Source organism: Chrysochloris asiatica, unplaced genomic scaffold, assembly GCF_000296735.1.
Source record: "Chrysochloris asiatica unplaced genomic scaffold, ChrAsi1.0 scaffold00010, whole genome shotgun sequence".
Taxonomy (NCBI): Eukaryota; Metazoa; Chordata; class Mammalia; order Afrosoricida; family Chrysochloridae; genus Chrysochloris; species Chrysochloris asiatica.
Window position 1 is genome coordinate 33,575,375 of NW_006408528.1, and position 12,535 is coordinate 33,587,909.

Consider the following 12,535-nt stretch of genomic DNA (forward strand, 5'->3'; position numbering starts at 1 on the left):
ATGGCAATGAGACAATATACGATAGAATGAATGTAAAACTAATGTTCTCCCATGTAAACTATCACATAATTCACAATAAAACATTTAAGGAAAAAAAAAAAAAGCTTATGGTACTGAAGGAAGAAGGCCAATGTGCACTTATGGCATTTGCAAAGAATAAGGCTATAGGATATAAACTGAAATCTTTCAACAGACTGATGCAGCATTGGAGGAACTCACTCATCTCTGTCAAGGACTTTGGAATACAGCTATCTGGCCAACTGATTGAAAGAGAACCATATATGTGCCTATTCCAAAGAGAGGTGACCCAACGGAATGTGGTAATCATCAGACAATATCATTAATATCACAGGCAAGTAAATTTTTGCAAAAGATAATTCAAAAACACCTGCAACAGTACACGGACAGGAAACTCAAGCTGGATTCACGTGAGGACATCAAATCATGGCTGACATAAGATGGTTGTAAATCTTTAGTAGAGCAGAAAGCCTCATCTTTCTCCTGCCAATGGCTCGTAGTTTCAAACTGCTGACCTTGCTTTAAAATCAGCAACAATGTGCGCTAGGGTTATATTCTTTCATCATGCTTACTCAATCTGCATGGTGAGCAAATAATCCAAGAAGATGGATTATATGAAGAAAAAGTGGCATCAGAATTGGGAGGAAGACTTAATAACAACCTGCAATATGCAGAAAATATAACCTTGCTTGCTGAAAGTGAAGAGGACTTAAAATACTTATTGATGAAGATCAAAGACCACAGCCTTCAGTATGGGTTGTACCTCAATGTTAAGAAAATAAAACTCCTCACCACTGGACCAATAAATAACATCATGACATATGGATAAAAGATTGAAGTTGTCAAAGACTTCATGTTGCTTAAATCCACCATCAACACTCATGGAAGCAGCAGTCAAGAAACCAAAAGACGTACTACATGAGGGAAATCTGCTGCACAAGATCTCTTTACAACGTGTTCATGAGAAAAGATGCCAGTTTGAGAACTAAGGTGTGCCTGACCCAAATTATCGTATTTTCAATAGCCTCATGTGCATACGAAAGTTGGTCAATCAATGAGAAAGACTGTAGAAGAATTGATGCATTTAAGTTATGGTGTCAGAGAAAAATATTAAGGATACCATGGACTTCCAGAAGAACAAATAAATCTGTGTGGGAAGAAGCACAACCAGAATGCTACACAGAAGCCAAGATGGCCAGACTTCGTCTCTTACATTTCAGACATATTATCAGGAAAGACCAGTCCTGGAAAAAAACAACAAGCTTGGTAAAGTGGATGGACAGCAAAAAAGTGGGAGATGCCCCAATGAGATAGAATGGTACAACTGCAGCAACAATGGGCTCAAGTGTAGCAGCAATTGTGACAATAGCACAGGTTCTGGGAGGTGTTTCGTTCTGTTGTACAGAGGGTTCCTGTGGGTCAGAACCAACTCAATGGCAACTAACAACAACAACCCTTCCAAGTCCCTACAAAGGATGTGGGGTTGTAGAATTCTCATTTGAAAACCACTGAGCTCTAATAACTTAATGCACTGTCTCTGGTGAACAGAACTCAAGAGGACAGGTAAGAATAGAGAAGTTAAAGTTAGTACGTTGTTGTTGTTGTTGTTGTTGTTGTTGTTGTTGTTGTTAAAGTTAGTACGTTGTTGTTGTTGTTGTTGTTGTTGTTGTTGTTAAAGTTAAAGTTAGTACGTTGTTGTTGTTGTTGTTGTTGTTAAGTGCCATTGAGTCGGTTCCCACTCATAGCAACCCGGTATAGGGTTTCTGAGGAGTGGCTGGTGAGCTTGAACCATAAACCTTGCAGTTCAAATTGACCTTGCAGCACAGCACATTAACCCACAAGGACTCCATAGTTAGTATAAACTGTTGTTAATTTTTTGCAAGTCAAACTGATCTTTCAAATTATCCAAGGAAAACATACAAATAATTGAGAAAAAAAACAAGGCAAATCAGTTACGGTTAATAGTTCTGGCAACAATGGCATCTGCTACATTTGGTGACAGTTGTGATGGTTTCTCAGGATAATGTTTTGGTTGCACAAAAGTGCTGGATCAATGCCCCTCCACTAAGAGAAGAAGCAGTCACTATGCTAACAGAAGGTGAGTACAATATTTCAACCCCTCCTAACTCAAGAAAAATAATTTAACCCACTATGTTCTATAAATGCTTTTCAGTGAAGTCTGAAATGTTAAACATAAATAAAAATACTGAAAATGTTTATAAACATTACTAACTCTCACTAAGTAAAAAACAGAGAAAAGAGCAAACCTTTCAAAGATCTATGTGGAAAATATTTCTTTTCAAGTTTTCTTTTATTTCAGAGTAATCTTTAGCTAATGGATAGTTTTTATGTTAACTGCAAGTTAATAAATGTTAAAGTAACATTTATGCAGAACCATAAAAGATTAAATTAATGAGATGACTCACACCAATACTTCTAATCAGGTACTTTATGTAGAAAACATGATATTGTATATCTGTGACATATCTACCCAGAAAACAAATAATGCATCATCTTGAAAATGTTTTAATTAAGCACTTATTTCCAAATGAACTAAATTTTTTCAGTAGTCTGGTTTTGAAAAAAACCTTAAATATTGAAAAAAAATCTTAAATATTTAATGATATTTTTGTTAATAGCAACCTCAAGAATTAGGCATCAAAATATTGTAACAAATATAACTCGCTACACCCTAACTTACTAAAGATCTGATACTACATATAACAGCATACGTTTTAGAGAATGTACACAACACTCTTCACAAGCAAATAATTTACTGTATTTTCAGAATAAGGCATTTATTCTTATGGACTTTATAAAAGAAAAGCTTACATTGGTGATGTTTAGTTTTAAATGTACAGGATGACACAACTCATTCTAAAACATCAAAATAAACATTTCTTTCCCCAGTATGGAAAATAAAAATAGTTCCAAAGACTCATTTTACTGAAAAGCCTGAGTTGTTGAATTATAACTTATAAGAAATTGACCATAAACTGAAGCTTCTCCTGACATGAAAGCTATATATAAAATTGTAACAGAAATTAAAGCAAGAAAAATTTTAATATTGTTATAAAATGCTACTAATATCCATAAGCCAGAACACTGGTTTATTTATAACTGATAATAGTTAATCTAGGTAATTTGACAACGTGGAAACAAAAATACAGAACATATTTTTAAGCATCATCTTTCTAATTTACTTACAAGTAAAATTAGCACAAGGGAAACCAAAATAATCTTCCCCTACTATTTAGAAGATCCTAAAATTTATCTTGTCATTATTTTAGGTGGTTATATTTCACATCAATCATAGCACAAAATTAATAAACATTTTTATAATAAAAATCTTTTTAAAGTTAAAACCTTTGACTATCATATCAACTTACCTTCTTTTGATACCAAACTATAGCATCTGTGACTTTGGACGCCATTTATTCCATCGACATCACACATTAGTCATTTTAGGCTGTGCAAGAAAGAAAAGCATACAAACAACTTTACTTCCACCTTCCAAAAGGAGACTGAACAGCATGCATACATAGTACTCTGCTTACTTCCAGAGCAAAGGGTGCATGACTGTACTTATATTACACCCTTCCTCATTACTATTTTAGCAACAGGTTCTCATAAGTAAACAAAAATCAGTTGCCATAATAAAATGTTCTTTCTGAATGAATAAAAAACTTGACTTTTCTTATAAATAGGTTGTTGTTTTAAAAAACTAAGTCTATAAAATAAATTCCAGAATTTTCTAGTATATACTAGAAGTTTTTCATTAACTAATTCACATACAATAGAAATCCATTTATTCACTCAGTAACAGATCAGTTTTTGCTGTAGTTTTATCAAGGAACAAGTACTATCAACTATTATTGCTAGAGGATAATTTAACAAAAATGCCAAAATTTATAATCATATCAAATTTTTTCTGATATTCAGTAAACATAAAATTGAATGAAAATTAAATAACTGGAGAAGGCTAATTATAAAGTATGTTAACCACTAAGCCAATATTAGAATTACACAGGAATAATTAATAGCAAGGACTTTCCAGATATAAAAGCTTGTTAATATTTACAAACTTACCACAGACCATTTCATAACCATCATTTTACGTCTGTCTAAAATAGTATTGTATTCTTGGTGTGCCACTGTAGGATAGGCACTGGTCAGCAGTTCAAACTCACCAGCTGTTCCTTGGAAACCCTATACAGGGTTGTTATTAATCAAAACCAACTAGATGGCACTTAACAATAACAATAAAACAATATTGAGTACTAAACTGGATGTTTGCTTATCCCTAAATAGAATTCCAGTTAACTCTGAAGTACTACTGGTCATAAGATGACACTGGCACGGAGGACACCTCTGGTATGGCGTTAAGGACTATCCTAAAACAGATTCAAGTGCAGATAATGGTCCTTGAACTCATTACTAACCAAAATCATCCAAGGCCGCCATAGGAGTTCATAGAAATCCTGGGAGTCAAGCACCCTACCAAGCACACACAGATCTACAACTGTAAAGAAGCTACCACTACTGAATTTGGCAAGGGAAAACAAAACACCAGAGGCTTTACAGACCATTCTTGGGAGCATATATATTTCCTTGAGCATATTAGGATTCAAATCTGAAGAAAATTATTACAAGCAAGTTCAAATGTTCAGATGGTCAATCTCTAAAAATTTAAAGCAGAATTTACTTAATTAATACCCGTATTTCTTACAGTATTATAACCAGATTTTTTTTTTTAACCTTTCCTAGGATATTACTAACTCCTTCTTTAACTCACTGCTGTTGTTGTTAAGTGCCATCTTGTCAGTTCTGACTCGTAGCAATCCTATATAGAGTCTCCAGTGAACAGCTTATTCTCCAGCACCACACCAGGACTCCAATCTAGGAACTAGGAAGTACTTACATTTCCTTTTTAAACATGACACATAGTCTAAAGACGTAATACATACAATCAGCTTCTGTTAACATTTAAAATAAAAACAGCTACCTGTCATTTCTCAACTACACACACATGGATTATTTAGAGTTCACCTCCACTGTAGTTTCTCCTTCAGGGAGACTACCTTCATTTCTCTCACCAGCGTTTTCTGGGAAGTTTTTCCTTTATTGACTTACAAAGAGTCCCATTTTGGTTCTATCCTAGTAGTCTCAAGGCCTCCTGGTGTGGCGCTATAGGATCAGCACTGGACTGCGATCCAGAAGGTTGGCAGATTGAAGCCACCAGCTGCTCCTCGGAAACCCTATACAGGGTCGCTAAGAGTCAGAACCCATTTGACGGCATTTACCAACAAAACAATCACAGTAGTCTCACAGAGGAGTTGTTAATTTTTGACTATATGAATGGCTTCAAAAAGCTCATGGGAAAATGGAATTAAGCTAATGGAATTTTTTCCATAAACATCTTAAAAGCCTTCATATTCCACTAGATAGACTATTCATTATACATTTAACCTTCATTATACTCGTTTGTCAAGACAACTGTATATAATTACAAACTGATTATAGTCCTTTCCCCACCTCAAAAAATCCAAACTATTAAAAGTATGAAAATATCTAAATTTTTCACTTTATACTTGACTTTTTAAAAAGGCCTTAGCAACTTTGTGCTATTTGATTTCTCTGTCATTCAGTTTAGAGTCTTCATTGATGAAAATTCTATATTATATACTAAGACAAACATCCTGTCTAAACTGACAGAGTATAAATAATACACATTTCATATACAAAGTATAAAAGGAATTTTATTCACCCATATTTATATATTAATACACTTAGAAACTAATTAAATGATCACAGTTGTTTTAGACTTCAAGGAAAAGTGAGAAAAAGATTATTTCAAAATAAAATGATTTGACAGATTTTTTTAATATATATATACTTTGGCTTATCACACATTTAGCAATACATTCGAAAAACCAACTGAAACAGAGAACTAGGTATCTATAATGTTCCAAATGTCTTTAATTATCCTTATTTGTTTAAAACAAAAACACCTTCTTCAATGGTGGTTTGATCTGCTCAGTAACTCACTTACTAGTAGTTTTTCCATTGTATCAACACCTGCCAGTGACACTGAGTGGCTCATACCTATTTTTAAAACAGGTTTGACAGCATGCTGAGATAGACTTCTGAATCAGTCATCTGACAAAGCACACTCAAAGACATCCAAATTTCACATAAATATACTAATAAACTTCATTATTCATGAAATCCTTTACTTAGTCTTTCCAACTCCTTTGATTCCATGACAGACTACGTTTACAGATTTATAAATTCTAAGGTCATAGAGTTCTGGTGTGGTGCTATAAGAAAAACACAATACCCCAAAGTTGGTTTGAACTGTAAGGTTCGCAATTCAAACCCACCAGAAACTGCTCCTCAGAAACACTATATAGGTCACTATGAGTTGGAACTAACTCAACAGCATTTAACAACAACAATGGTTATAATAACTCACTGCTGTTGAGACGATACCAACTCATATGGACCCTATATGTCAGAGCAGAACTGCCCAAAGGGATTTCAAAGACTGCAAATCTTTACAGAAGCAGACTGACTACCACATCTTTCTCCTGCTTAGAGGCAGATGAATTTGAACTTTTGACCTTTCAGTTAGCAGCTGAGTGCTTTGACCACTACACCACCAGGGCTCCTATGGTTACAACTGTTCATGCTAAATAACTACCTTAATGTTAAATTATGGCATTCAGGCAGCTTTATTGAAAAAAAAGTACAAAAGAATTCTGGGAAAATGGCAGCATTAACAAACCATCTCTTGGACCTTCCCGCATATATTGGTTTTGAGAGATGCCAAATCTCTGAACAGAAGAAAGTGGAGGCAGGGTGCAGAGTGGCAAGAATCAACAAATAAGGTAGGAAAATTACTTCTTCTCATCCCATCTCCCACCTTGCCTCTCGCAGAGCCATGCAGGTTGGCTGCTATCAATAGGGGTTATTGTGGCCAAATGCCATTGAGTGGATTTCAACTTATAATGACCCTGTATAGGGTTTCCAAGGAGCGAGACTGGTGGGTTTGAACCACAAACCTTGCAGTTAGCAGTCCAGTACATACTTATCCTACTGCACCATGCCAGGACTCCATCAACAGGCATAGCAGCCTCTAGAAAAAGAGCATGCTTTCCTAACCACTGCAGTCCCTGCCCATACAAAGAGACAGAAACGTAAACTTCTGCCCTAAAATCAATAAGGTACCCCTCCCTGGGGAGTCTATCTGGAGTATGTCAGCACCTCTCGGACCCAGACACTGTGGGCTGTAAGCCTATTGTGAATTACTATAGAAGACCCACACAGTGAAGTCTGTTTCCACAGGAGACACTCTACCTGCCTCGCCTCGCACTCCTTCGCTCTGACCTCTGACACCAACAAGATAAACCTCCATGGAGTTCAATTAGGGTTAGTCTGCCCACTTTCATTTGGCTCACTGAGGGTGCTGTGTGTTAGAAAGCAGGAATCTTGAGTGCAGGCTCCACTAACAGCCAACAGTCTACCTGGGGGGTCTCTGATAGCAACAAGGCAGACCTCTATGAGGATCTGACCAGAACACAACACCCCTCCCCTACCTGGTAATTGTTGGTTGCTGGGCAAACAGCTACAGAAAGTCTCCACAGTGGCGTTTGCTCCCTTAGTCAGCATTCTAACTCTGACTATGCTGCTGAGTGCTAGAAAGCAGACATCTTGAGTAGAAATTACACCCACAGCCAACATACTACAGGACAGGCTCTATTCCAAATGTGACTATCCCTCCCCCAACCAGTAACTATCCGGATTGATAGGAACTCCTACAGAAGGTTCTCTATAGTGGAGTCAGGAGCTGGGTCACCTAGGTGGGAACTGCTCCCTCCACCACCACAAGGTCACTGGGCTCTGAAAAACCAAAACAGACCTCTTAGAGGGCTTTCCGAGGAGTGCCAGTCCCTCTTTTTTTCAGAAACAGAGGAAAGTCTGCCTGTGCTCCCCCTGAATGCTGCCAGATCAGTCACAAGCAGCCTCCACAGAACAGGGAAGGAAACAAGAGAAACCCAGACAGTAACATCCCACTCTCAAAGGGAACTCACTAGGTGTGGGTTTTCCAACTAAAAACTCAACTGCTGAAACAGCGAAGGGAAGCAGTAATAATCAGAGATGGGACTGTACCTCCTAGTGGACAGATTGATTAGTACAATATATCTTGCCTAAGTGGTGGTGCCCCTGCTGGACAGGCTGACCACAGTTTGCTCTTATAGTATGTTTCAGAGAGACTGAAAGTTGAAAAACAGATATCTGGAACTTCTGAATTCCAATTAATCCAGGAAGAGAAAAGGAACTATCAAAGAGAGAAAGCGGACATAGTAAATAGAGGTTGAAGATTCTGCCAATAAAAGTGTCTTGCAGAAAGTTGTTAAGTGCTGTCAAGTCAATTCTGACTCATATCAAACCTGTATAGGGTAGGAATGGCTGGTGTGTTTGAACCACCAACCTTGCAGTTGAGTGCCACATCGGGACTCCAGAACTACACAAAGTAGTACAGGCAAAAGCACTAAATACTACAGAAAACTGAGACATTTAACACCCTTGAAAATTGCAGTGCGCTTAAAAAAAAAAATCACAAGAGACCAGAGAAACAAGGCAACATTCCAATGAACATGACAGAGGGTAAAAAGTGCATCAAGCAAGGAATAAATAATGAAAACTAATCTTTAAAAGTAAGGATATGAAATATGTGTATGAGTCAAAAATTATCCATACACTGACTGTGGAATTTATTTTAATCATCTTTCAGAAAAGACAAATACATCATGCTCTAATGTCTTTACTTCTTCATCAGAGGTAAATCTTCATCCTCAAATGGCTGCTTTCAGGGGACCAAATAGGTCAAAGTCTGATGGAACAAGATCAGGACTACATAGAAAGAATACTTTAACACCTCGAGACGAAGTTTTTGCAGTGTCAACAGTGGAAGATCACAACACCCTTGGAATAGTAGTCCTCTGCATTTTAATCCAAACTTTAGGCTTCAGCTCTTCAGCGAGCATCTCCCTTTAATGAGCACTGTTGATTGTTGAACCTTTTCCCTGACAGTGCTCCAGTACTAGCCCTTGAGAATCCCAGAAAACTGTTAAGCATCGATTTTCCAGCTGATGGTTGACTTTCAAACTTTTTCTCTGTCAGCAATTGAGGATGTTTCTATCCATACTCTGCTGTTTACTCTCAGGCTCATAGTGAGGTCTTGTCACCGGTAACAAATTTTTTTCTTTTAAAAGTTTTTATGGTGAATTATGTGATAGTTTACATGGGAAAACACTAGCTTTATATTCATCCTATGATATTTTGTTAAATTACAATGATTACAATCCCATCCATGCATCATCAAACAACCAAAGGGTACACCCCACAAGCCTACTCTCACAGTGTCTAGAGGACATTGCTGAGTGAAATTAACCAATCACAAAAGAACAAATATTTTAAGAGACCAATGTTATAAAAAGTTAAAAGATTTTCTTGATAAAAGAAACATTCTATGATAGTTGTATCAGGAAAGGGGGAGAGGGATTAAAGAGGGGACATTGTCACTGATCCAAGACAAATAAAAAGAATTGTAAAAGAATATGAACAATTTTACAGCAATAACAACAACAAAATGAGCAATTTAGATAAAATGGACCAATTCTTAGACATGCACAACCACCCAAACTGACTTGAAAGAGAAAGTCTCAATAGTTCCTTAACATCCATAACAAGGGAAAAGATCAAATTAGTAATCAAAAGTCTCCTAACCAAAAAAAACTCCTGAAACAGATGGTTTCACTGGGGAATGCTACCAAACATTTAGAGAAGAATTGACACCAATACTGGCTAAACTCTTGCAAAAGATAATGAAGAAATCTCCCTAATTCATCCTATGAAACACACATAACCCTGATACCAATCCAAAGACACTATAAGAAAGGAAAACTACAGGCTAATATCTTTTATGAATACAGATGCAACAATCTTCAACAAAGCACTATGCAGCAAAAACTAACAACATATTAAAACACTCATGCACCATGACACCAAGTGGGATTTATTCCAGAAACACGGGGTGGGTCAACCAATAAGACAACATAATACACCACATCAATTGAACAAAGGAAAAGAAGCACACAGTCATCTCTATGAAAAAGAAAGGAAGTTCCTCAATATGATTCAGGAGATATATATAAAATACTGGCCAACATTATACTTAATGGGGAAAGACTGGCACTTTCCTCCTTGAGACTAAACATAAGACAAAGTGTCCACTCTCATCATTTCTAGTCAATGTTGTATCTGTATTACAACCAGATTAGAAAAGAAGTAAAATGATCTCTACTTGCAGATGATATGCTCCTATACATACAAAATTCCTAAGAGCCAAAAAGAAAACTACAAAAGCTAGTAGGTGACTTTAGTAAAAGAAAGTTGCAGGCTACAAGATCAACAAATAAAAATCAGCTGGGTATCTATAAACCAGTAATGAAAAATATGACAGGGAAATTAGCCAGAATAATATACAGAAGAATAAATCTAACCAGGGATATGTTGGATTTATGCAATGAAATGAAAACTATAAAACACTTCTGAAAGAGATTAAGGAAGACTTAATAAATAGAACGATGCTCCCTGCTCATAGATTGAAAGACAACCAATGCTGTCTTAGAAGAGAACAAATGATGGAAGACAACCAATGTCTCAATTGATGTTTAGAAATAAAGAGTCTAGAAATAAACCCACACATCTATGGTCAACTGATTTTTGACCATAGATAAGAACCGAGAAATAAATTCACATATTTATGGTCAACTGGCTTTTGACATAAGTGCTAAGCCCATTCAATGGGGAAAACAGAGTCCCTTCAATAAATGGTTCTGGAAAAACTAGATTGCCACACACATAAAAATTAGAATGGATTTATGCCTTATACAATATCCAAGAATATACATGAATTTTTAAAAAATATATATTAATGACCTAAATGTAAAACTTAAAATTCTTACGTAAAAAAGTAGGGGAAGTGCTGTCAGGATAGAGTTTAACAATCAGTTATTTAATATAATAGCAAAAACACCGACAGCACAAATGATAAAATACATAAATGGGATCTCAGAAAAAAATTTTTAACTTTTATTCATAAAGACTTTACAAAAAAAAGTGAAACTGATATACGATAAAAGGAATGTAAAACCAATGTTCTCCCATGTAAACTATCACATAATTCACAATAAAACATTTAAATTAAAAAAAAAAAAAGTGAAAACACATGCTACCAACACTTCAGAAACCACATATCTGATAAGAATCTAATAAGCTTCAACAACTTAAAAACAAAAAGAAAAATAATCATAAAATAGGCAAAAAACTTTAATAGACATTTCACCAAAGAGAACATTCAAATGGCAGCAAACACATGAAAATATGCTCAAGAGGACTTCTGGCGCTTCCCTGACAAGGCAGCTCACGTAGGGCAGTCTCAGGGAAAAGGGGCGGAATTGCACATAAGAAACCTCTGTCTAGCAGACAGACAGCCTTTGAACAAACATAAGATCTTATACTTCAACATTCTGAACTCATTTTTTTAAAAGATCAAATTGCTGAGGAATTAAAGGCATTTTGAGCTTTTGCCCGCCTGCACACAGCTCCCATTTCGGCACCCGCAACAATGAGTGCCTCTGCCTCCTGCAGACCTTGGAATGCAGGACTAGAGCAACCCCACTTAGAAGACTGCATTACCTGAGAAAAGAAAGCATAAACTAACAAAGTCGAACAAACAGAGAGGGATCGGCGTGGATATCAGGAAATTCGGGGTACCCACGGTACAGACACACTGAGAGAGGCATTTTTTACGACATAAAATACAGACACTACCTCCCTGCAACCACGACTCCCAGCCCTCAACTGCCCCAGCCTAGACCAGCCCTATGCCAAGCCACAGAGGCTCAGGAACGCCCAAGGCACAGGCCCGCCCACTGAGGCCAAGGCCCTCCCAAGACCCAGAGACTCCCACTGAAACCAAGACCTGCCCTGAGGCCCAACCCACAACCAGACTGGTCACAAAGGCCCAGGCCCAACCAAGGCCCAAATCGCATACCTGCCTCACGGCCCAGGCGGCCCACAGCCCGGTCGCCACCGAGGTCCAGGGCCCCCAAGGCCCAACCTGCCACGTACCTAGGTGGCTGAGGCCCAGCCTGCCACGTAGTCCAGTCGCCAAGGCCCAGTGCTCCTGAGACCCAACCCGCCCTCAGCCCGGTCCCTGAGGCATAGGCCCCCCAAGGCCCAATCTGCCCAACCGAACCGCTGAGGCCCAAGCCGCCTGATGCCCAGCTGCTGATACCCAGGCCCCCTGAGGCCCAAACCGCCTACCCGAGGCCCAAACCGCCCGCCCTATGCTCAACCCACCCGCCCGAGGCCCAAATGGCCCACCGCCCAAGCCCAGGCCCAACTGAGGCCCAAAAAAGTTACTCTGAGTTAAGCAATAAGGAGA

The 12,535-nt window shown here is 37.8% G+C and overlaps 1 protein-coding gene across 4 annotated transcripts in view; it reads right to left on the minus strand.

Annotated features, from left to right (window-relative positions):
• Positions 1-12,535, minus strand: part of PHTF2 (putative homeodomain transcription factor 2) — a 196,694-nt gene that overhangs the window by 116,664 nt on the left and 67,495 nt on the right. For 2 of the 4 annotated variants that reach the window (XM_006834354.1, XM_006834355.1), the window contains exon 2: positions 3,408-3,487. In XM_006834354.1, coding sequence (XP_006834417.1) covers positions 3,408-3,452 — 45 coding nt within the window. In that variant the 5' untranslated portion in view covers positions 3,453-3,487. Of the gene's footprint in view, positions 1-3,407; positions 3,578-12,535 lie in introns of those variants that run through there. The other 2 variants (XM_006834353.1, XM_006834352.1) reach the window with 1 other exon arrangement.